Source organism: Artibeus jamaicensis, unplaced genomic scaffold, assembly GCF_021234435.1.
Source record: "Artibeus jamaicensis isolate MK-2021 breed Jamaican fruit bat unplaced genomic scaffold, CSHL_Jam_final contig_1284, whole genome shotgun sequence".
Classification (NCBI taxonomy): domain Eukaryota; kingdom Metazoa; phylum Chordata; class Mammalia; order Chiroptera; family Phyllostomidae; genus Artibeus; species Artibeus jamaicensis.
This window is the reverse complement of record NW_026521249.1, coordinates 357693-383398: the sequence shown is the minus strand read 5'-3', so window position 1 is coordinate 383398 and position 25706 is coordinate 357693. Positions and strand designations below refer to the sequence as shown.

At 40.0% G+C, this 25706-nt stretch overlaps 2 protein-coding genes across 3 annotated transcripts in view; one reads left to right on the top strand and one right to left on the bottom strand.

The window, feature by feature from the left end:
- The window catches only part of LYPD1 (LY6/PLAUR domain containing 1), a 39509-nt gene extending 28854 nt beyond the window's left edge, over nucleotides 1–10655 (top strand). For both annotated transcript variants that reach the window (XM_037158885.2, XM_037158884.2), the window contains one exon: nucleotides 10420–10655. In XM_037158885.2, the coding sequence (XP_037014780.2) occupies nucleotides 10420–10655 (236 nt within the window). The remainder of the gene's footprint in view (nucleotides 1–10419) is intronic.
- Nucleotides 10656–11081: 426 nt separating this feature from the next.
- The window catches only part of GPR39 (G protein-coupled receptor 39), a 215264-nt gene continuing 200639 nt past the window's right edge, over nucleotides 11082–25706 (bottom strand). The window contains exon 2 of the mRNA XM_053666791.1: nucleotides 11082–11596. Coding sequence (XP_053522766.1) covers nucleotides 11082–11596 — 515 coding nt within the window. The remainder of the gene's footprint in view (nucleotides 11597–25706) is intronic.

Below are 25706 nucleotides of genomic sequence, written 5' to 3'. Positions count from 1 at the left end.
GAACCCTATGTGCTAGGCACTGTTCAAATTGCTGGAGCTGCATTCTATTAATAAAAATACAATAGTAAAATCAGTACCATCTTAGATGTGATTAAAACTCATGCAAGGAAGGGGCATTCCTCAACTACTCAGGGAAGTCTGTCACTCCAGCTCTTGGGCACTGCCTTCTCCTGCAGTGAGTGGCTGCTGACAGACCAAGGATAGCCATTAAGCTCCAGGAAAACCAAATCCATGGCCTGTCACAACCCAGACACCACCTCCCTCCCACGATGCTGCTGAAGTCATGCAGAGCCATGGTGTCCTTGTCCAAACCCATCTGAGGTTCCAGGAAAGCTCTGATGCTGTGAAGCTGGGCTGTGTGCCACCCTGGTGCCATGTGTTGCTTTGTGCTCCAAGGCTCAGAGCTCAGTGAATCAGCTCACTTAGTTTATACTTTTTTGTTTCTATTAGTTTGTCATCACAGATGCAGTCCATCAATGCATTCCCACTGTGAAACATTCAGGTATCACAAATAAATCAAAAGTGCTTTTGACTGTAGCCCAGCACTAAGGAGATTACCACTGCTCAAGCGAAAGCCTTCTGGACCTCTCTCTGTGTTTACTTAGAGATGTGTACATGTACAGCACACTATAGAGAGACTGCAGCAGCACATGTTGTACTTCTTGCTTTATGTTTTTTTCTTACATGAATGGCATATTTATAGATCATTCAAAAATTCAGTCTTCTACTTACTGAGAACCATATCAATATAGGAATAATTCTGTAATCAGTAAATTCAGCCAGATCAATACAGAGCTCTGCACTTTTAACTACTGCTTAACACCTTATGGTACAAGTGACCGTGTGCCTATTAAAGACGTGCATACATGAAATTTTGTTTTGAAGGGTAAGTTCCAAGCAGAACAGTTGGATTTGTATGTTCTCAATTATTAGCCATCCTTCTGAACTGCTGTTAGGCCAATTTATATTCCACCACTGAAAAGTTCCTTTCTGGTTTACTTGCAGGTCCTCTCCTGGGCCCAGATCTCAGCTCATTAGGACTGGGTTAAAAGACAAATGGAAACAAAAACAGACATCACCGCCCCTGCCCTGTGACCCTGAGATTTTGGCTTTGGGGCAACTCTTTATCTCTCTTCTGGAGAGTGTAGTCATGCCCAGGAGCTCCCTCGTGGACACATTTAGGAAGGGACAGGTACCCTGGGAAAGATAAAGCATTTGATAAAATGTGTTTGGAGGGTATTGTTTATTTTAGGAGGTTAAAAAAAAGTTCTTCATTTGCATTTTTCTGATTTCAAATGGTAAAAACAAGTATCTACAGTCTTCTTTCCTACCCTGAGTTGTGGTTATCCAGTATGCCTGCCTAGAGACAACCAATGTTGTCTCTTTCCTGGGTACTCTTCCAGAAAAATTTTATGAGTAGGTATACAAAATGTATGTATGTGTATGTAATTTTTGCCACTTTCCCTCCAATGGAAGTGTAATATACCACAGTAGGCAATCAGCAGAGTTTTTAAGAGCAGATTCTATAACCAGAATCCTGATTTTAAATCCTGGTTCTACCAAATAATTACCTGCATGGCCCCTAAGCAAATCACTTAATGTCTCTGCCTCAGTGTCACTATCCACAAATGGCCATTATTGCTAGAGTTATTACAATGATTAGATGAGTTCATATTTGTAGAGCTCTTAAAATTATATGTGGGATATGGCAAGGAGCATGGCCTCCTTGGTTAAATAAATGGTTTTAAAAAGAAAGTAGGGAGGGAGAAAGGAAGGAACTGTTCACCCATATATTGTTTTCTTTTTTTTAACTTGATATTTGTATGTACTGTGAAATGATCACAATAAGTCTAGTTAACACCCATCTCCATACATAGTTTCAATTTTCTCTTGCGATGAGTACTTTTAAGTAGCTTAGCAGCTTTCAAATGTGCGGTACGATATTAGTCATCATGCTGTACATTATATCCCCATGATTTAATTATTTTATAACCAAAAGTTTGTAGCCTTTGACCCCTTTACCCATTTCACTCACCTTGTCCTCCATGCTCTGCCTCTGTCAACCCATTTGTCCTCTGTATCTATTAGCCTGAGCTGTTCTTGGTGTTGTCTTGCATGGTATTTGTCTTTCTCTGAGTTATTTCTCTTAGCATAATGCCTTCAAGATCCATCCATGTTGTCACAATGGCAAGAATTAATTTGCAAATATTTTATCAAATTCAGTAAATTTCTTTTTTATTTTGTTGATTGTTTCCTTAGCTGTTGAAAAGTTTTTAATTTGCTGTAGTTCCATGTATTTATTTTTCTCTTTTATCATCTTTGCTTTGGGTGTCAGATATACAAAAAGAAAAAAAAATCTTTGCCAAGAGCAAGGCCAAGGAGCTTACAGCCTATGTTTACTTTATTTTGTGGCTTCTGGTTTTACATTCAAGGCTTTAATCCATTTTGAGTAAATTTTTGTGTAGGGTATAAGATGTTGGTCCAGTTTCCTTTCTTTTCTTTTTGCATGTGATTGTTCAGTTTTCCCAACACCTTTTTTTGTGTGCGTGAAGAGATGGCCCTTTCCCCATTGTATATCATTGGCTACTTTGTCATAAACTAATTAAATATATAAGCTTAGGTTTTTTTCTGGACTCTTCATTTTTTGCCCATTGATCTGTCCGCTTTTATGCTAACACCATACTGTTTTGATGTCTCTAGCTTTGTAACATAGATTGAAATCAGGGAGTGTGATGCTTCCAGATGTGTTCTTCTTTATGAAGATTGTTTGAACTATTTAGGGTCTTCTATGGTCCCATACAAATTTTAGAATTGTTTGTTCTATTTCTGTGAAATATATTATTGAAATTTTGACAGGGATTGCATTGAATCTGTAGATTGCCTTGAGTACTATGTGCACTTTAACAATATTAATTCTTCCAATCCATAAGCATGGAATATCTTTCCATTTATTTGCAACTTCAATTTCTTTCATCGGTGTCTTATAGTTGTCAGTGTACAAATCTTTCAACCTTCTTGGTTCAATTTATTCCTAGGTATTTTATTATTTTTGTTGCAATTGTAAATGAAATTGTTTTCTTAATTTCTCTTTCTGATAGAGCATTTTTAGTATATAGAAACATAATTTTGTATGTAGATTTTCTATCCTGACTGAATTCATTTAGTTATTCATTTGTGGAGTCTTTAGATTTTGATATATATAATATATACTAAAAATAGTGATATCTTTACTTCTTCCTTCCTATTGAGATGCCTTTTATTTCTTTTCTTAGATAATTGCTTTAGCTAGGACCTCCATACTATGTTGAATAAAAGTGGTGAATGTGGACATTCTTGTCTTGTTTCTGATCTTAAAAGAAAAGCTTTCAGCTATGAGCTTGTCATACATGATATTTATTGTGTTGGGTACATCCCCCTTCTACCTACTTTATTGTGAGTTTTTATCATAAATGAATATTAAATTTTGTGATGTTTTTTCTGCATCTATTGCTGATATGATTTTTATCCCTAATTTAGTTAATGTGGTGTATCACCTTGATGGATTTGCAGATGGTGGACCATCCTTGCATCCCTGTAATAAATCTCATTTGATCATGATGTATTAATCCTTTTAATATATTGTTGAATTTGCTATGCTAATATTTTGTTGAGGATTTTTGCAGCTATGTTCTTCAGGGATATTGGCCTGTAATTTTCTCTTCTTGTGTTGCTCTTGTCTGGTTTTGATGTCACAGTGATGCTGGCTATGTAAAATGAGTTTGGAAGTGTTCCTGCCTATTCCATTTTTGGGAATAGTTTGGGAAGGATTTATATTAATTTTTCTTTGAATATTAGGTAGAATTAAACTGTGAAGCCATCTGATCCTGGACTTTCATTTTTTGGGAAGTTTTTTATTACTGATTCGATCTTACTAGTAATTAGCCTGTTCAGATTTTTTTTTTATTTCTTCATAACTCCAGCGTAGATGGTTATGTTTCTAGGAATTTTTTCATTTCTTATAGCTTGTACAATTGTTAATGTATAATTGTTCATAGTAGTCTTATTATCATTTGTATATCTGTTACACATCTCTTCTGTTATTTCTGATTTTGAGTCTCCTTTTTTCTTCATGAATCCAGCTAAAGGTTTGTCTATTTTGTGTTTATTTTTAAAGAACCAGCTCTTGATTTCATGAATCTTTTCTATAGTATTTCATTATTTTCTGCTTTGATATTGGTTTCCTTTCTTCTACTAACTTTGGACTTTATTTTTTCTTCTTTTTGTTGTTTTCTGTGGTGTAATGTTGTTTATCTGAGATTTTTCGTGCTTCTTGAGATAGACATTTATCACTATGAACTTCCTTAAAACTATTTTTGCTACACCTCATAAGTTATAGTATATTGTCTCTCTTTCATTTGCCTCAAGGTATTTTTTCCTATTTTTCTTCCTTTTTTTAAAGAAATCCTCACCCAAGGACATGATCATTGATTTTGGAAAGAGAGGAAGACAGGGAGAGAGATGGAGAGAAACATTAATGTGAAAGAGAAATTTTGATCAGCTGCCTCTTGTATATTCCTGACTGGGGATCAAACCACAATTTAGGCATGTGCCCTGACTGGGAACCTAACCTTGTGACCCTTCAGTTTATGGGACAGTGATCCAACTAACTGATACACACTGGGCAGGGTTCTTTTCTTTTCTTTTTTTATTTATTAGTTGTTCAGTAACATGTTTAATTTTCATCTATTTTTGAATATTCCAGTTTTCTTCTTGTAACTAATCTGTAGTTTCATACCATTTGGTCGGAGAGCATGCTGGGTATGATTTCTATCTTCTTACACTGTTTAAGATTTATTTCATGTCCTAACATATGATCTATCCTGGAGAATGTTGCACATGGAGTTAAGAAAAGGGTGTATTCTGTTGCTTTTAGAAGGAACATTTATATATATTCTATCTCATCTAATGTGTCTTTTAAGGCCAGTGTTTCCTTATGGACTTTCTGTCTGAATGATTTATCCATTGATATAAGTGGTGTAAAGTCCCCTACTATTATTGTATTGTGATCTATTTCTCCCATTTGCTTTGTTAATATTTGTTTTATACAGGGTCCAGCACAAATAATATCCTTTTTTATTATAAAATTTGTATTACAAAATAATAAGCATATAATTCTGCAGGATAACAATATCACACTCAAGCATACCATATGACTTTTTAGATGAAATGTTCAAATTAAAACTATAAATCATTACACCCATATTATTACCCTACCAACCACACTCAGGCAGACATTATTTCTGCTGGACCCTATATATTGTGTTAGCCAAAAAGTTCATTTGATTTTTTGCATGAGGTCAGTCTAGTAGTGCTTAGTTGTCTTTAACTTCATTTGAAACAATTATGTTAGATTGTATTGTGACAGTTGTCATATCATCATGCATTTAAAAAATAATTAAAATTGAATTTTGGTGTAGCTATTTTAATATTAAAGATGGAAGAAAATAAGCAACATTTTTGGCATATTCTTTATTATTTCAAGAATGGTAAGAACTCACTAAAATGCAAAAAAAAAAAGATTTCTTCAGTGTATGGAGAAGGTGCTGTAACTGATCAAACATGTCAAAAGTAGTTTGCGAAGTTTCATGCTGGAGATTTCCTGCTGGGTGATGTTCCATGGTCAGGTAGACTGGTTGAAGTATATAGTGATCAAATAGAGACATTAATTGAAAACAGTTAATGTTATACCAGATGGGAGGTATTAAAATATCAAAATAAAGTTACTGGTGAAAATGAAAAACGTATCTTCCATTTTACAGAAAAAGCCATATGAACTTTTTGCCCAACCCAATATTTAGCTGCTCCTACACTGGGTGAATAAATATTTGCAAATGTTTTATTCTCTTGTTGGACTGACCCTTTACCATTATCCAATGATTCACAGTCTGTCTCTTATTACAGGATTTGTTATAAAGTCCATTTTGTGTGACATAAATATAGCTATCCCAGCTTTCTTTTGGCTTCTGTTTGCATGGAATATCTTTTCCCACCCCTTCATAATCTGTGCATGTTCTTATATCTGAAATGAAATTCTTGTAGGCAGCATATAGATGTGTCTTGTTTTTTTTTAAGTCCATTTAACCACTGTCTCTTAATTAGAGAATTTAATCCATTTACATTTAAAGTGATTATTGATAGGTATATACAAAATTGCTGTTTTGTTGTTTTCTGTCTGTTTTGTAGTTCCTCTAGCCCCTTATTTTCTTGTTCTCTTCCTTTGTGGTTTGATGACTTCCTTTGATGGCATGATTGGATTCCTTTTTCACTATCTTTTGTGTACCTACCATAGGTTTTTTATTTCATGGTTAACATAAGGCTTACATATATCAACTTATATTCACAACAGTATATTTTAAGTTGATCACAACTTAAGTTTGAATGCATCCTAAAACTCTACGTGTTTATTCTCCCCCTACATTTTATGTTTTTGTTGTCACATTTTATATCTTTTTATCTTGTGTATTCCTTAACTAATTTTCATAGTTATTTTTAACTATAATTGTCTTTTTAAGCTTTATATTACCTTTGCTTTTTAAGTGATTAATCCACTAACTTTACTATATATGTAGCTTTAGCAATGAGGTTTATACTTCCACATGTTTTCTTGTTATAATTAGCATCCTTTCTTTTCAGCATAAATAAGTCCCATTAACATTTCTTGTATCAATAATTCTGATTTAGTGGTGATGAACTCCTTTAGCTTTTACTTGTCTGGAAAATTATTTTTTAACATGTTTATCAGTCTTTCAATTCTAAATAATAACTTTGTCAGGTAGGGTATTGTTTGTTTGATTGTTTTCTTTTAGCACTGCGAAGATATAATGCCACTCTCTTCTCGCCTGGAAAGTTTCTGCTAAAAAATTTGACAGTCTCATGGGGGTTCCCCTGCACATAACAATTTTTCTCCTTTTTAGCTCCTCTCCATGTTTTTAACTTCTCACATTTTAGTTGTAATGTTCCTTGGGATATGTCTCTTTGGATTCTTCTTATTTGGAACTTTCTGGGCTTCCTGGATCTGGATGTCTGTTTCTTTCCCCAGGTTAGGGGAGTTTTTTGTCAGTACTTGTTCAAGTAAATTTCCTGCCTCTTCCTCTCTTTCTTCTATTCTGGAACTCATATAATATGTATATTAGTCCACTTTATGTTGTCCTTTAAACTATTTTCATATTTCTTTATTCTTTTTTTTGGGGGGTTGCTCTAATTGGGTGAGTTCTACTGCCCTCTCTTTGAACTGACTGACCCTACTCTTTTTCCCAGTCTACTGCTGAACCCCTCTAGTGTATTTTTCAGTCTAGTTATTGTATTCACCACTTATGTGGCCTCTCTTTTGTATTTTCTTATAATCTCTTTGTTGAAGTACTCACTAGGGAGAATTCTTCTAGTTCAGTGAACCTTCTTATGACCATTACTTTGAACTCTTTATTAGGTAAATGATTTACCTTTGTTTCATTAAGATTTTGGTTTCCTTAAGTTTTTTTTTTCTTTTGTTTGGAACATATTTTTTTCATTTCTTCATTTTGCTTAATTCTCTGTGTCGGTTTCTAGGATTTAGATGAAATAGCCATTTCTCCCAGTTTTGAAGGGTTGGCCTTATGTAGGAGATGTACCTTATAATTCAAATGTGTCCTAACCCTTGGTTGTCTCTCAAACCTTTGTGACTGACCAAGCCACCTGTCTCCTGTCTCATTTTTTTTAAAGATTTTATTTATTTATCTTTGGAGGGGAAGGGAAGGAGAGAGGGAGAGAAATATCAATGTATGGTTGCTTCTGGTGCACCCCTTGCTGGGAACTGGCCCCTGCTGGGAACTGGCCTGCAACCCAGGAATGTGCCCTGACTGGGAATCGAACCGCGATCATCTGGTTTGCAGGCCCGCGCTCAATCCACTGAGCTATACCAGCCAGGGCTGCCACCTGTCTCATTTTTAATAGCTCCCAGTAGTTTAAGGTGTGTCACAACCAGTATCTCAGAGGGGAGGGGCTTAGTCAGCCTCTAGATTCAGGCTGATTGGGAGCCAGATCCTTAAGGATCTCTTAAAGAATGAAAATATATACAGTCCTGTGAGACCACAAGTATTGTGGCTACCAGCCTGACTGGCTACCAGAACCAGGCAATCTGGTGTTGTCCCTGGGGTGGCAGTTGCAAAATTCAGGGCTCCCCTTCCTTATGCATTATATAACTAACCGACTTCATCAGTGATGCTTAGCCTTGCAAAGTTAGGCTCCAAAGTAAATCCTCAGTAATGTTACTAAGTGAAAATGCAAATTACTTAACAGCATATAGGATGTGATACTGTTAAGAAGGGTGTGCATGTGTAAGGGCATGTTTGCAGGCGTGCACACACACACTTTATTTGTCCATGGTCACATATATAAATGTATAGAAGCAGGCTTGGAGGAAGTCATCCAAAACTGATCAGAACCTGGGGTTGGAAGGGGTGGTCAAGGGGCATTTTCACCTTACCTGAATGTCTAAACATTTTTTACAGTGAAAAATATGTTCAGTAAATATTTTTGAATTTTTAAAATACACTTAAGGGAAAAAGTTCACTGAAGTTGAACTGGAAAATGATAGTGCTTTTAATATTTAAGAATAAAAAGATAGCAAATTTTAATATCTTAAAATGGGCAATACATAGAAAATGTAGTGACCATGGGAAATGTATGAATGGGCAATACCCATTTATAGTATGTAGCATGTTCCTTAGAAATTAAACAGTGTCTCTTCTCTTACCCCACACACATACTCTAGCCATGGACATTATCTTATAAGAGCAGCTAATTCCAATATTTTCTAATGGTGTTAGGAAGTCAATCCTTACAAATATATATAGAAAAAAATGAAAAAGTTACATGTTTTAATGTAAATCAAAGGTATTTCTTTACCTCATTCGTGGAAGTTTTAGGCAGTTTAAGTCTTTACTTTCTCTAGCACACAAAGAAGTTCTTCTGAGGAGGGAAAGGGGAGCTACAAACCAAAGCAATGCTGCAGACACACATAGGGAGTGTGAGAGAGAATGGTGCCCTGGCTGCTACTGGAATGTAGCCCTCAGTTTCGCAGGGCAGCAAAGAGGCTAAAGCCATTCACTTCCATGTATAACTTTAGTATTACATATCATTTGACCAAAATAATTCCATCTAGTATTACATATTATTTGACTAAAAATAATTCTGTTAATTATAGCTCAATAAAGAGATCATTGATATAAAAAAACATATACACCATATGTATGTTTTTTACACATATACACCATGGTGTATATGTGTACACCAATGTACACATATACACCATAAGCTATATGCAGACTAAAGTCTCCACCCCAAAAAAGAAAATCACACCACACCAAACCATTTTTTTGTTGTTTATTGGTGATCTGCTTTGCTATACAGTAATTTAGACGTGATGGCATGGGGCCAAGAATACTAGGCTCAAATCCCACCTGCCCTACTTTTTAGTGGGGTGACTTTGGGCAAGTTAACTAAACCTTCCTTGCCTTTGGTACCCTTCTGTAAGATAGCGATGATTATGGGGCCTCCCTTGTAGGTAGTAAGTGATCTAGGAATACCTGGCCTACAGGAAAACACTTAAGCTCAGTTATTATTTTTTGGATTGAGAAAACTTCCAGCTTCAAGAAGTCCTATGATTGTCCAAGACACCCCAATTTCATGGTTGTGCTACAATTTGGACATGACACATGTACTCCTTAAGATTAGACCCCCAGTCTTCTTGGGAAACTCTGTTGTGTTCCCACGGAGTGTGTTAAGTGATAGGTGTGTGATACTGAGTGGGAAAATGACCATGTGTTCTAAGGGCAATGCTTCTTTCCTGAGAGTAAGTCTATTGTGTATACATTGTGAGCCAGGCCACCCTCTCGATTAAGCCAGTAGATTCCCTGAAACCTGGGGAAAATCAGAGCCCCTTCAGTAGAAAATCTGACGTATTCAGAAAGTCCCATGATTTAATAAGTGTATAGTTGAAAGCCATCTATTTGTGGTCACTTATGAAGTAATAACAGAGATGATCTCAACACACATCTTATGGTACTCTGGAAGAAAAGGTGAAAAGCTCTGTATCTAGTACACAGTGTGAATTCTGACTTTTCAGAGTAGACTTTGGTTTTGACAGCTCTTTATTTGCTGGCGTTGCATCTCAAATAGCTTTGGAACAATTCTGTCAAAAGTGGTGAAATGATGACTGCCTTCTTTACTGTATAGCTTATGCACTTTGGAGGGCTCAGCAAAACAACCAAAAGTGCCTCCTTGGCCCTCACAAGTCCCTAGGCTCTGAGAGGGGGGAGAAAGGACACACTGGGACCTGAGTTCAGAGGGGTGCTACTCGTTGGCCAGTGCAGGTTAACCCAGCTCTTTTCATCTGTGTTGCAGGGATCATGTATCGCAAGTCCTGTGCATCATCAGCCGCCTGTCTCATCGCCTCTGCTGGGTACCAGTCCTTCTGCTCCCCAGGAAAACTGAACTCGGTGTGCATCAGCTGCTGTAACACCCCTCTGTGCAATGGGCCCCGGCCCAAGAAAAGGAGCAGCTCTGCTTCAGTGCTCCAGCCATGGCTACCCACCACCTTCCTGTTCTTCAAATTAGCCCTCTTCTTGGCGTACTGCTGAATGAGATGCCAGCCCCTCCTGCATTATTCTTCCAATCCTCACTCCCCTGCTTCCATGAGATCTTCTGGGTGTCCTTTGAGTCTGGGTAGGGAGTCTGCATTCTCTTTCTTTTAGTTCCTTTGCAAATAATGAAAGAGTTCCATGTAAAACATTTTTGTAAGCTCTGAATAAATTCAGTCTGACTGAATTTTCAGTGTGTACTTAAAAGAAGGGAGGGGTTGAATTCAAGGTTCCCCCATCTGTAACCAGTCAAGGTAGCAGAATCAGCCCTTAGAAGACACTTGAGTGGACATCTGTCTTACCCAAGACCACTAGCTTCCACTCCTGTCCCTAGTTGGGGAACAGATTATTTTGTCCCTGCTCTGAGAGGGTAATGTTTCCATTAGGGGAGGGCTGGTTAGCACTTGAGACTTTCTTACTTGACATTCACACTTCATGCTCCTGAAAACCATTCTCTGCTGCAGAACCAGCTGGTTTCGTCTCCCAGTTGGGCTCTGGCGACTCTGGACTCAATTGTTGAGTCTTAGACTCGGACTTGGCTTCGGCCTCTCTCTGAAAAGTGCTTAAAAAAACCTCCTTAGTTCTCCTCACAGAGGAATTGCTCCTGGAAGCAATGAAGATCAACGGACGGCGTGCAGAGCGGGCGCTGTCCGTGGTGGAAGAAGCTAGGCTGCGCAGGCGCTTCTCCTGATTGGCGTGCTGCAGGGTCAGGTGGCAGCGCAGCACCTGCCAGAACACCCTGCGGAACTGCTGCGAGGACACGTTGTATAGCAGCGGGTTGATGACTGAGCTCAGGTAGAAGAAGGTGTCCGAGAAAGGGAGGAGGATCATGTAGGCCTGGAAGTAGGACTTGGGCCAGTCGTGCTTGGGTCTGGAGGCAGCCATGATTCTCCGGACCTGGTTAGGTAGCCAGCAGATGGCCAGTGTCACAACGATCAGCCCTGAGCAGGCAGGAAGTGGGGAGAGAAACAATAATACAGCATGAGAACAGCAACAAAAAACCACAAAATATTTAGCACCTCAGTTCTGTACTTACTGGCCAGGAAATGGTACCAGTTTTTCGATGTTGTGTTTGACAGCTTCTTTTGCCACTAGCAAAAAAGAATTTAACACTGTTTCAGGGCTGGAGGAGTTGACTGTGTTAAAGACTGTTAAATGCTTTAGACAGTTTATTTATACCTGTTAATGCCTGTTAATTAAAAAAAAAATGTTTTCACTGTTGTTTCTGTATCCAGAAAGCATTTTATGCAGTCCATTAATCTACTTATATCTTTTTCTTTTAAAAAAAAACATAGATGTATACAGTATAGCTATATACTGTATAGCCAAGAATGTCCACATAAAGAAGACCCAATGATATCTTCAAGACAAATGGAAGTGGTAACAAAGAAGCATATTTAGTTACACTGATCTTGCATTCAGTTTCTAGGGAAGCAAAAGGAGGACTAGCCTGTCAGTGAGAGTGGGGTTTTTTTGACACAGATTTACTAGGTGAGCACACTTGTAATTATAATGTCCTATCTGCAGCAGCACTTCTGTTTCTTTGCAAAAGTTTTGAAGTAGGACAATTATTCAAACACAATGGAAAATATAAAACTTCCTTCAAGTTCAGCCAGTAAGAGGCTCATTGCCCTTGTGGCACTGAGCTATAGTGGAAAAAGCCCAGAAATGATCAGACTTGAAAGAGACATGACTCAGTGGCCCCCTCCAAGGAGCAAATACTTTTTATATGGACATATGTTTGCATGCCCACGTCTGCATTCCAGCTTACATAATCATTGCTATTTCTATGATCTATGACAGACAAAGATCCTACTAGGTCACAAACTACTGCTATGACAAGTTTCACGAGCATTTATACTATAGAGACCCCCCCCAAAAAAAAGAAATGTCAGATCAGAAATCAGCAGTACGTTTGTTCTCTTCTCTCAGGGAAGTGGTGGGGGTAGGACAGAGGGGGCTGGGCAAGATACCAGAATGTAAGTGAGTAGAACTGATAACTTAAAGCCATGTTTTGGATTTGCAGAAATGCTTCATCACTCTCCTAAATTTGAATAATATAATAAGGAAAATTCACATTTTCAAACCCTCTGATTTTCTTAGAAAACCACAGGGAAGTGATTGTTGGCAATGGCCCCTTCCTACTTCTTATCGAAAGTAAGTATTTCATTAATACATGCTCCAGGAAAAACAGCCATGTTCACATACCCAAGGTTGGCCCTCCTGCAGGCATTCACCTGAGCATCCCTTGCCTGGGTCTGGAGTGACCCTAGGTGTGTTCTCTGGCACTGAAATAACCCAGCTCCCACAACAACAAACCCTCCATAAATCCTGGCTGTCAGCAAAGAGGGACCTAGGAACACTGCTTCCTTGTTAATTTTCAAGGGATTTTTCTCATCAAACCTCAGCCCAAGCTTGAAATGCAACCCAATTTGCTTATTTCTTTTCTTGGAGTTTGCTACCCTGAGAACACTCAGTAAATCTAAAAATAAAACAGGCAAAGTTACATATTGATATGATGAAAAGGCAAAAACATCATCTTAAGTCAAGAGTATACTCTGAATCATCTAGTTACAACTGCTGGATAGGAACACAAATCCACATTCTTCTGATTTAAAGAAATACTTTCAGAGGAAATTGGGGACTTTTTTCACTGCTTATAGAAGTGCAGGCATTTCCAACCACCTCTATTCCAAGTGTGCTCTTAAGTCATTTCTCTTTGTTTTTATCCCATGCAGCTCTGAAGTGTTTGTCTCATTAATTGTGAAGGAGCTAGGCAGCTCCCCATACCTAGGGAGCTATGTCTTCACGATTTTTTAATTTTTTTCTTCCTTGCCACTGAATTCCAGAGAATAAGGACAACCATCTTCATCTAAGGGCTTATTTCTTAGAATATGGAGCCTGAGCACAAGGTTTAGATATGTGCTATGCTACATGGTAGGAGGTTGTACTTTAGGTGGTAAGCATCTAGAAAGGCAATGAGAACCAGCTTGTACTTACCACAGCTTGAACATAGCACAGCTTTCAAGGCTGGCACAAGAAAGATGGTGAGAAAATAAGGCATGGCTGTGGGCAAGTGGAGAGAAATTATAAAAGTGCTCTTTTGCCCTGTTTTTGCTTCTGTTCCATTGAACTCTTATTTGCATGACCCTTATTCTTCTGTTACCTTCACCCTCTTTGCCTGGCATCAAATGTCCTTGATTAGTTATCCCACCAAAAGAAGCAGAGTTTAGTAAGAAACAATAACAACAACAACAACAAAGGCATAAGCATCCTGCTATGAGGCAAGAGACAGGGGCTGATGACGAATTGTGACCTGGTTTGCAGTTTCAGCCAGGAGAATTCTTGCTTTCAAGTCAAAATGAGCTAAAGTAGGTAACTGAGAAACACCTCAACCTGAACACATAGGACAACATGGGGACCAGACACAAGGTTCTTCAATGATGAGAAAAAGAAAGCCCGTTTCTGCTTTCTGAGTGTAGAAGTAGGGAGATATGGTACCAATACATAGAGAACAAGAGAGACAAAGGGCTGAGTTAGAAATAGACCAGGATTAAAGATTAGGCATTGGACAGGTCTTGAGATATAACCAAGAATAACGACAAATATTCTTGCTACCCTTGTTCACCCAGTTCTTTCACATAAAGCCTTCCACATAAGAGGACTACAAGTTATCTGAAGCCTAAGTAATTTTAAAAGCACACATTTCTGTTTTCTGCATTGCTCATTTCTAAACCTTGCCCAGTCATTTTTGTTGAGATACAACACCAAATACAAACCATTCTCCACTAATTTCCTATTCATTTCTCACTTCTGGTAATAACCTGGTAAGATCAGAATTGCCGTTACCTTCATTTTATAGATGAAGTTGAGTCTCAGAGAAGCCTAGATGCCAGTGGGCTATGACTAGAACGCATGCTTGCCGCACTTCAAAATTCAAGGTATGTACTTGTTTCTCAAAGATTTATAGAAGCTGTTCCTTATATTTCAGTTTTAAAAACATAGAAAACACAAGACAGTAAACATTAGCCATAATTCTACCACATGCAGTGAATATAAAGCAGCACAGTCCACTAGAAATATAACGTAAACCATGCCTAACTTTAAATTTTCAAGTAGCCACATTAAAAAAAATAGACAAGGGAAATCAATTTTAATCATTGTTTCTGTAATCCAATATACCCCAAACATTATCATTTCAGATGCACTTTCAACATACCATCAACCTAATGTTATTTATGAGATGCTCTTTTCATACTAAGTCTTCGAAAACCAGTGTGGCTTTTATGCTTACAGCACATTTCAGTTGGGACCAGCCATAGGCGGCTAGTGGCCACAGCACAGTTTAAAGTAACTCTTTATAGCTCCTCCTCAAAATAGCAGGACTCCTTATTTCTTCCCATTCTCACTTCCACACTGGCTCCCTTCCCAGCCACATACCCAGAGAGTCCTGTCCAAGCAAGGAAACCCCTACCTAGCTTATATTTGTCATCCTCAGATTCTGATGATGCAACCAAGGTTGCATCACTCCTGATCCTGTTTCTGAGTATGCATTCTCAGCCATGCTGAACATGTTCACCCAGTCCTTTCACATAAAGCCTTCCACATAAGAGGACTACAAGTCATCTGAAGCCTAAGTAATTTTAAAAGCACAAATTTCTATTTTTTGCATTGCTCATTCTAAACCTTGCCCAGTCATTTTGGAATAGCATAGATTGTGCCAAACACCTGGCAAGGCTGTTGGAATATAATTTCTCCACCTCAACTGGAGGTGGGGAAAATGGCTGGTGCCTTTCCTCTTGGGCTTTGAAAGATAATTTTGTTCTAGAAAGATAGAGCGTTGGGCATAGGGTTCAGCCAGTAATGAGAGAGGTGTGTGCCCATGGGCAATGTAATAGAGGGTGGGAGTAGGGGAACCAAACCAGCATCCCTGTAAAATTTGTCATTTTATAAGGGCAGGTAATTTGCTCATGTTTACATTTGAAGAAAAAAGGTTCATTATTTTAGATGACACCTTGTTGAGAACAAATGTCACATACAAAGGTGTTTTTATTAAGGCTGTTTGCAACTGGTCCACCTCTAGTCCTAGCTACTTTGTAGCTGAGACAAAGCTTTTAAAGTCTTATTCATGCCTTAATAGAGCACATTAAAGATTTGACTAAATTTATGTTTGGCCGCAATCAATTTGGACTTGTATATTACATTTGGAAAAATCTATAACACTTTGATCTGTGTAGTGTAATGTGCAGACCGCAGGTAAATAACTTTAGTATGAACTTGAATGAAGATCAGTGAACTGAACCCAGTGATGTAAAGCAAATAAACAGTTTTAACTGAATTATTGATAGATCTGTATTGCACTCCAGACAGCCTTGCACTCTAGGTTAAGAAATACCTTCATATTTATCTTATTTTTCCACATAAAGTACTTCCATTTTTCTTCTTTGATCATTACACTAAATGGCAAGAGCCATTAGATGATGACACAGATTTATTCTCAGCAGAGTGAAGTTGTTTAAAAAACAGGTAATGCAGATGTCCAACAACATCCCACACTGAAGCACGACATTTCAATAGCAACCAAGCCAGTCTGCTTGGTGCAGTCTTCAGAAGTGCATTAAGCTATGCTGCCAGAGATGTGTCAGCATTCATGCATTCAACCATGATCTGTTTTATCCCTGCTAACCTTTAAAATTAAGGGAACTATTTGTGTGTACCCCAGGACTTGTCTTAGAGTAATCAGAGAATAGCAGACAGAAAGGGAGACCCCTGCAGAACTCCCTTGTCCTACAAATGTCAGAACTGAAGGGAAGTGATTCACTCAAGTTCTCACAGGTCTGGGTGGCAGATGCCCTTGACCTTGACATACTGCTTAGATCTCTGGATTCTACCTAAAGTTGACAAATAAGCCTATCATATTTAAATGTAGTTTTGTTTTTCAGTTTTAAGCTCAAGGCTGGGCATTCTCAGCATAGAATTCAGTGAGAGGCTTGTCCATCTCACACCCCTGTGACAGCCAGCACATCTTCTCAATACACTGTCTGGATTCAGTTTTAGAGCCAGGTCCCTTGACAACAGGCAATAAAACAAAGCTCTGGAGCACAAGTATCCCTACCCCCCACCTTTTTTGAAGTCTAATCAAAGGGAGCTGAAGAATGTTCAGAAAACAAATTATGATTCTAGGTCATGACTTGGTAACTAGGTCTACAGAGACTCTATCCATCAGTCCATCCATCCATCCATCTATCTCACAAAAGCACCTGCTATAAAAGCAAACTTAGGTATTATTAAGCAGGAAAAAATCTGTAAATCTGATCTTTTCCCAAGCAAAGATACTTTATGTGATTTAAAGAAATCCCAAAGATTTGCTTTTTGCACCTGGGTTTGGAGTCCCATTTTACTGAATCATTTTCTTGGGATGCCAAGGTGGGTGTTGAATATGCTTTAGGATTCCAGTGACTAGCATAGTTTCTCTACCCTGCCCCACAGCTGCTCCAGTATTCTAACTGCTCCCTAACCCTGTCCATAGTGAGCAGGAGTTATATATCATTCTCCCCCATGTAAGTTCTCTCAACTTTGTTCATTCACTCAGCACATATTTCTTGATTGGCTGGAATCTATTATAGACCCTGCCATTGGTACTGAAGATAAAAAGATGGTGACTATTTGCAAAGGGTCATGTGAGTAGTCTGAGCAGAACATTATGGCAGCAATGAGGAGGTCTAGCTGACCTTATACAGGGTGGAACACTCAGAAAAATTAAAGGAGAGGAAAAGTTAGCCTGGGAAACAGCAGCCAGGCAAAGACACAGCACGACCAAGGGATGGAAGAATGCTATGACAGCTTACCTTCTGAGAGCTGCAAGACTCAGAGTGACCAGAAGAGAGGAGTGGGTGGAGACAGGAGGTAAAAAAGGAGGACAGCTACACAATACTCCATCAGGTTTTGTGGACAATAAATCAACTCCCATATTGTAGGATGAGGAACATCTGCTTGTCAACTGACGTTGAAATAGCAAATGCCATTAGAAAGTAAGTATATGGTTAGTTGAATGAAGGGCCGTGAAGAGACAAATCCGTCCAATAAAAGGTTTTAGCACTTTATCAATTTATATTTTTTTGTGTTTGCCAATCTACTCCTGCCATTCAACTGAGACACTGATCTCACTCACTGACTTTGTCCAACAGAAGAACTCCAAATCACCCCTAACCTTGATTTAGTCTCTAACCTCTAAGACAATGGTACTCAAAGAGGGGTTCCTGGAACAGTAGCATCAGCCTCACCTATGCACTTATTAGAAATGCACATCAGGCCACAGGCCATTCTTACTAACTCTGAGTCTGCAGCTGGGGCCCAGCAGCTTGGGGTTAGCGAGCCTGCTGGTTGACTTTGATACTCAAATCTGAGAACCACTAGATTAACTGAGGTAGAACTCAAAACTGTGGGCATTTTTCAGATCCTGTCATTGTCACATGCTTGCTTTTGAAGTGTTGTGTTGAGTGTCTCCAGTCTGAGTGGGTAGTAACTAGGAGCCCCTCCCTTTAGTTTCTCTGCACGACAACCACCCTGCCAGTCTCTGTCAGTCCTGAGTGCAGCTCTCACCCTGGTCGTGTCTCCTACCTTTCATCTCTTCTTTGTCTTTCTGCTCACTCTCTTCTTCCTTCTCTTTACTTCTTTCCTTTTGCCCCTCCATTTCTCCTCTTCCTTTGCATGTTTCTCCATTAGATAAACCGATGGTATCTATTCTTTATTTTCTCTCTGCTTTTATTTCTCTTTCTTTCATCCATCTTTTCCCAAGATCACCAAAAACCAAGCCATATGCACCCCTTGCCTTACCAGCACACACCCTCCTGCTTTCCTTTAATTTATTTAATGACTTTGAGAAGGTGACTGCATCAGCTGCAGGCAAGTTTTTTAATAGCTACCAGGTGGCTGCCTGGGACATGGTCACCACTCATTGTTTTCCAAAGGAAAGTGGAGAGGCTTTGGAAGCAACGCAGACAGGATATGAAGGACGTGGGTGTTGCAACTGAAAGCCACCTCAATGCCCCATGTCCTCTGGCCCTAGATACCCTGTGATCACTTTCCCAGTAGCCCATCAACTTAGTGTCCTTCATTTAAACTGATCTGCATTCCTGCCCTCTCTACTACTGAGAAAGATTCTATAGGAGAAGATAGACCTGTTGGAATTTGGTTTTCAGAGAAGGGTGCAGGACATAGGACACAGCTTTAAAATGATGTAAAGGCCACAGATGGCTGCTTCTGTCCAAAAAGACAGGTGGCTTGATATCCTGTTCTTGCTGCAGCTATTTAATGGAGCCCAGGAAAGGACTCTCTCTCCACTGTGGCTCCAAGCACAGCTTGGACACCAGAGACCCCAATTTCAAATGGACTGCAATTTTCTCAGCATTCCATCTATTTCTCTCTGTTCTACAAGTTTCAGTATATGAAAAACTATAAATTGCTATGATAGCAGATATATATTTCTCAAGCAATTCCTCTCATCTGGGAGCTGTAGGAGAACCACTTGCACTCAAAGTAAGCAGCATTTAGGGTTGTCATTGTGGTTTAGTGCCTGTTTCTTGATGAATGCATGGTAAATAATTCACTGAAACCTGTTAAATAAATATTTTTATGTGGATCTTACTTGTATGCACCTGTGTGGGACTTTATATGCAAACAGTCTTCTAAATCTACCATTAGTAAAGTCTCCATGTGTGGTATAGCTGTTTCTCAGCAGAACAGGTGAAATCAAATGCTTCTTCCCTTGGAACACATGGCCAGGAGTGACTGGTGGTCATGAGGGCCATAGCATCCCCATGCCTGCCAGGGAAGCTCTGTAAGCTGTGATGGCTGGGACACCCCTCCAGTGGATCAATTCAGACGACCCAGCTGTGGCCAGGACACTGATAAACACTGACTAACACTAGAAGCCATAGTTTCTAATAGAATTTAGTTCCAAGCAAATGGGAATTAAAACCCCAGACTGCTAATACTGAAAAAGCCTCAGAGATAAGTCTACTGGTGAGCCAGAATTGCCAGAGAAGTAGGATGAGGTGCCCAAATTTGTATAGCCCAGGAGTCCAAGCATAGGGTCTCCCACTCTGGTGGTGTTTGCAGAGGTCATGAGCTCCCCTCAAAGCCCAGTGAAAACAGGTGGCCCTCCAATGAAACAACACTTAGGCCAAGTGCATGCAGCAGAGGCAACACCAGCATTTCAGGAGTGTGGAGATGAGTCAATGTGCCTACAAATCTTGCTCCTCACCTCTCTCCTTTCCAAGGTCCCTGCTAGTGCTCCTTCTGTGAGACTTGGGACCCTAGGAGAACCAGTGCTGAGTGCCTGTGACAGAAGCAGGCCATCCCCAGGGCAGGCAAGCAGCCCCAGTCTGTACTCTCTATTCTCCGGGCCTCTAGGCTGATCACTCAGCATAGACTATGTCTTCCTTGCCCTCTACTCTTTCTCCCCCTCTGCCCCTTCCTCCCTCCTCCTCTCACCCTGAGTGTCCATTCTTTGTGTAGCTCTTATTCTACAAGTTTTTGCTTAGTATCACTGCCTCCAGGAAACCTTCCTTATCTCCATAAGGCTATATCCAGTTCTCTACTATGACTCCATCAGCCTTTTACTCCTGCCCCTGTCATTGTAACACCAGAGTGTTTACTAGACCATAAAGTCCATGAAGGCAGGACTCTCCATCTTCACTGTTGTATTGTTAGCACATGACAGAAAATCTTTACATAGTAATTATTCAATAAACAAGGGTAGGAAAGGAGAAAAAGGGTACTAGAGGCCCCAGGTGAGGAGCTGGGTAGGAAGGCATTTAATATTCATGCATTTACCTAATGTACATAAAATCAGTTTGAAGCCAGCTTCCCTGATCAAAGGGGTGAGTACTAACCCTACTGATACAGGGCCTAGTGCCTGAATCATTTTTATTCCCCATCCTGAGGGAAAGAGGAGAGAGAGTGAAAACTGAAAGAAAGGATCACCTTCTCATTCAAGCAAGAACAGAAACCCCAGGCCCCAAAACCCCAAGACCAACAGGTCTAGACAGGGGTGATGAGTGTTAGGTTCTAAACGTCCCTGCAGAGACCACAGATTTTAGTTTCCTACCCTTCTGTGCTATCCCAGGCCCTAAGTTCTCTACACTAAAAGCTCACTTCTTCCCTTGTTTCTCTCCAGGATGGTTTCATTGGGTACATAGGCAAGAGGGTCAACAGGTAAAACAGAAAAGCCATGTCTACCAGAGACATTCACTTCTCCCAAAGTCAGTACCCTCAGGATCCCTCTGAATCACGGTTCCCGTGAAGATGCTACAAGTCTCTCCCAAAGAAGCTGCTGGCCTAGACCCAGAGCATAGGGGTTGGAGTCTGCTGCCCAGGGGGGAAACATACAAAAGAAATGAAGAGAAAGCAGCTAGAAGAGCATCTGGCAAAGTGGGTAAAAGACCATTTCTATACAATTAGCTGTGTGGCCTCAAGAGAATGAAATCTTGTGATCACAAGTCTAAATTTTCCCTTTGGACACAAGTTGGAGGTAGACGTGAGTTTGGGGAGAGCAAAACATGACTATGGTTCGACTATGGCCTTCCTGCTCTTTGCCTATCACAGATTTTCCCAAAATGTGTTCTCTGGCCTCTCTGGCTTCACCTCATCTGGGCCACTCCACCCCCCAAGGGATGATCAGTTTTACTTTACAAAGCTCAGGCTCCCATTTTATCCCATTAAAATGTAGATAACAAGAGCTGCTGGGATTATTAATGAGGTAATGAATGTAAAGTGCTAAGCATAGTGCCTGCTGCCAGGTAAGGGCTCATAGTTACAACCATCATAGCTTCTGAGGTCATTGTGATCTTTGCCACATCATTTCCATCACCTCCTCCACTACCTCCCCATCAACATCCTCACTGCCATTAAGATAGCTCTCAAAGGTCAGCTATCTTGGGGAAGGCTGTCAAGAAGGAAATCAGTCACCTTCCAATCCTAAACTCACAGATAAGGTCCAGAAAGATCCCATGACTTTTTCAGGATTATCCTATAAAACAATAGCATAGAGAGGACCAGAATTTAGTCTCCAGGTTTCCAGGCCCTGACTCATTTATCCTTGCTCCAACACACACATGGGTATTTAGGGTTTAAAGAAGCTAGAGAAGCAAGAGGTGGAAGCTATAATAAAGGAGGCAATTGACAGAAGGCACGCTTGCAAAAAGAAGGAAAGATTTCCAATCTCAGTAAGACAGACATCCCAAGCCCCTCCTCAGTTCCCTAGCCTCTCACAATTCCTCACCAGGAAGAATGACGAGGACATAAAGGTCTGATCATATGGCCAATTATATGAAGAAGGCCTCCACTTCCAGTGACCCTGATCCTTGGTTCTGTCCTCCATCCTCAATCTGCCCTTGAGCACACACCCACACTCTCACCTAGTGGCCTGTGCCCACATAACCACAGGCTCTGTGCTTAGGCCCAGAGGAGGGGGGAAGGGCAGTGATTTGGAGTCAGACTGACCTAGGTTTAAAACTTAGCCTTGCTATTCCCAACTGTGTGACCATGGATTTACATCTCTGTGAAATGGATGAAATAATAGTATCCACTTCAAGGAGTTATTGTAAGAAAAGCTAAAGGAGATGCATGCACGTAAAGCACTGAGATAAATAGCTGCATATACTACTCAGTACCCAGTCCAATCAGCTACCTGCCTGAAGGGAATTCCAGCTAAAATTAATATAGTACATGGGCATTCGCACACTGTTCTAAGCACTTCCTGTACACTTGCTTATTTAAACTTTACAATAAGCCCCACACACATGGCCATCACTTCATTTTATTGCTATTGGGCAAATACAAAATTTGAGGTATGAATAGATTAAATGACAGAGCAGAGCCAGAAGTTCTGCCTGCCCCAGCTGGAGAACTCCTCAAAGGATCAAAAATCAAATGCTTCCTGACTCCCAAATTCGAATTAAGGTATTTTAATTCAAATGGTTGCAAGTTCAAACATAAATTTCCTGTGAGTGTCATGGTGAAAAACAGAATCTCAGTTGCCAAGAAATAAACACCCCCTCTAACACATCTATCTCTACGATAGGGTAAGGTATCCCTCTTGAAAGGGCCATTTTACATTCAAGGTGAATACAATAAACTCCTGTTACTACAAGAAGGGCTTGATAGAACCTAAAGCAGCAAACTAGCTTTGAATAGGAGTCTGGCAGGTGACACTCCTGCAGAATGCCTGCTTTTGATTAGATTTACTTTATGGGAGGCAAGAACCTCGACCCTACTCCCCATGCCCATGCCCAGGAAGAGTTCTGGGAAAGGATACTTTCCTATGAAAATTCATTTAAATTCAGAGTTGAAGACTATTCTCACCTATTACGTAAGGATGCCTCTTCTCATCCCCATAAATACAACCTAGAATTTAGTTTCAAAGCAAATTTTTAAAATGAGTTCAGCTCCCTGTTATCTACTCAGAAATTCCTGGAACAATCTATAGCCAAATGCTAGAACAGGAGGCAAAAAATAAAATCAGCTGATGGGAGAGATACCAAAAGAGGTTCAGACAGGAGCCAGGCTCATACTCTTTGATTTAGAGCTGAGGGTCTGAACTGAGATCAGTAAACTCTCTGGAGAGTTGAAGAGATAACATCAGGCTTTTAAGATAGGGTTTTTCATGAGAACCATCAGATGAGAATGCCTCCTTTTTAATGATTTGAAAATGAAATTAATATTCCATGACATGATAAAAATAATTTCCTCCTGGTGCAATTTTATTTCAATAGGGGCAAAAAGAACTTTGAGGTACACTAATTATAATTTCACATATCCAAGCACAGAAGTAAGTGTCAGTGGTGCACATTATCATGCACAGTAAATCCAGTCCAGTCCAGCAATCATAGCATCCTGATTTAATTTTTAATGCTATTCCTCACCTGTTATCTCACGTGCTGAGCACCAAATGGCAGAGAACCTCCAGGTGCTATTTTAGCTCTCTGTATGCTTTAACTCTCACCCTGGGCACTTCCTCCACACAACTGAGTTGAAATCCCACCCCTAGGGACACACAATTCTAAAGTCAACGTTGCCAGCCTCAGTAGACATCCACAACCAGAGCTCTAAAGCCAACTGTCTACTCAACATTTTGGCTTGGAGAACTTATATGCACCTGTAATGGAACATGTCCAAACTGAATTAATGACCAGCCACCTACCCACCTGCTCACTCTGTACTGCTCCCAATCTTAATAAACTCTACTGTTGCTTGCTGAGTTTTTCTAGCAGGAAGCCTATAAGTCATCCTGTTCCACTTCTTTCCTCTCACTCCCACACTCAATCAATCCCTAAGCCTGTCAGTTGTACCTCCAAAATCATCTTTTCACTATCTCCGCTGCCAGTCCCCAAATTGGAGCAGCCACTATCTCACACCCGGACCAGATAGAAGCTTCCTAACTGGTTTTCCTTTAAAGAAAGAAAACTCTTGCCCAAGCCACTCTCCACTCAAGCCAGGATCATTTTGTTAAATTAAAAGTTTATGTCACCCCTTGCTTAAAACCTTTCAATGGCTTATTATTGACCTTAGAATACAGTCCCAAATGCTTAATAAGTTCTGCAGGATCTTGACCTGGCTTATTCCTTTAAGATCCCCTTCTACCACCACTCCTGATTACCATGTCTATTCCAAACACGTAGCTCAGTCTCAACACCTAACACTTTCGCACCTCCTGGAGCCTGTCAACTCCCTCCTACCACAGGGTTCATGCCCAGTCTCCTCAACTTGCTAGTTCTTACCATTCTTCATTTCTATGCTAAAATACTAGTTCCTCTGTGAAGCCATCTGAGACCTTATGTTTGAACACTATGCTATAAGCCCCCATTGCAATCTGTACATTTGGATGCATTTAACTTAGAATGTGTGTCCTTCATGCCAGCCTCCTCAGATGTGCATGTTCCATAGGGTTAGAGGCAAGGTTGGTCCAGTTTTATGTCTGCAGTGCCTGGAACAGTTGTCTGGCACATGGAAGATACACAAAACATGTGGCAAGAACCTGCCAATTTGATAATCCTAATCAGGTAGTGAGATAGATGGGGTGGAGGCTGCTAACTATTTTTACTGATAAAAAGGATGACACACATTACACTGAATCTGATTTTGCTTGAGTTACAAAGTAAATGAGTGGAAGACAGTCTAAAATCTGGGATCTTCACATTCAGGATGTTTATAAATTCGAGTTCATCACCCCAGTATCCTATCTTATGTCTGTAACTCTCTCTTCCAGAAATGCCATCCTGTACCCTCTCCCAGAGCTTAGATGAGAGAGGAAAGCAAGCCTAGAACCTTTCCCAGGATGGACTGGAGATTTCATTCAGCCACTGTCTTGAAGGGCCTGTACTACTAAGTAACAAATTCAAATCACAAAATCTTGGGTTTTCAGACCTGGAATGGCCTCAGGAATGACACATGAGTTTCCTTGCCTATAAAATGAAGGGTTGACTTATATTCTCATCTAAAAATTATGGGTGATATAAATCACAGAAATATTGTATGAATTAAACAATATACTTACCACTTTTAGTCTTTCCAGGTACACACACTCAAAGGGTTATAATCATTCCTTGATGTAAATAAAGTCCTTAGTGATACCTAGTTGCCATTACTCTTGCTGCTCAGAGTGTGGCTATGGCATCCCCTGGGAGCTGTACAAATAGAGATCTCAGGCACTACCCCAGATCTGCTGATCAGAATCTGCATTTTAAACCCTGGCTGGTGTGGATTGAGCTCCAGCATGTGAACCAAAGGGTCACAGGTTGGATTCTCAGTCATGGCACATGCCTGGGTAGTGGGCCAGGTCCCCTGTAGGGGACAGATGAGAAGCAACCACACATTGATGTTTCCCTCCCTCTTTCTCCATCCTTTCCCCTCTCTCTAAAAATATAAATAAATAAAAATCTCTAAAAAAAAGAATCTGCATTTTAATGAGATACCCAGTTGATGTGTGACCTGTGCTCCAGCATCCAAAGCTTCTCAACATCACACCCAGACCCTTTACCACCTATCTGT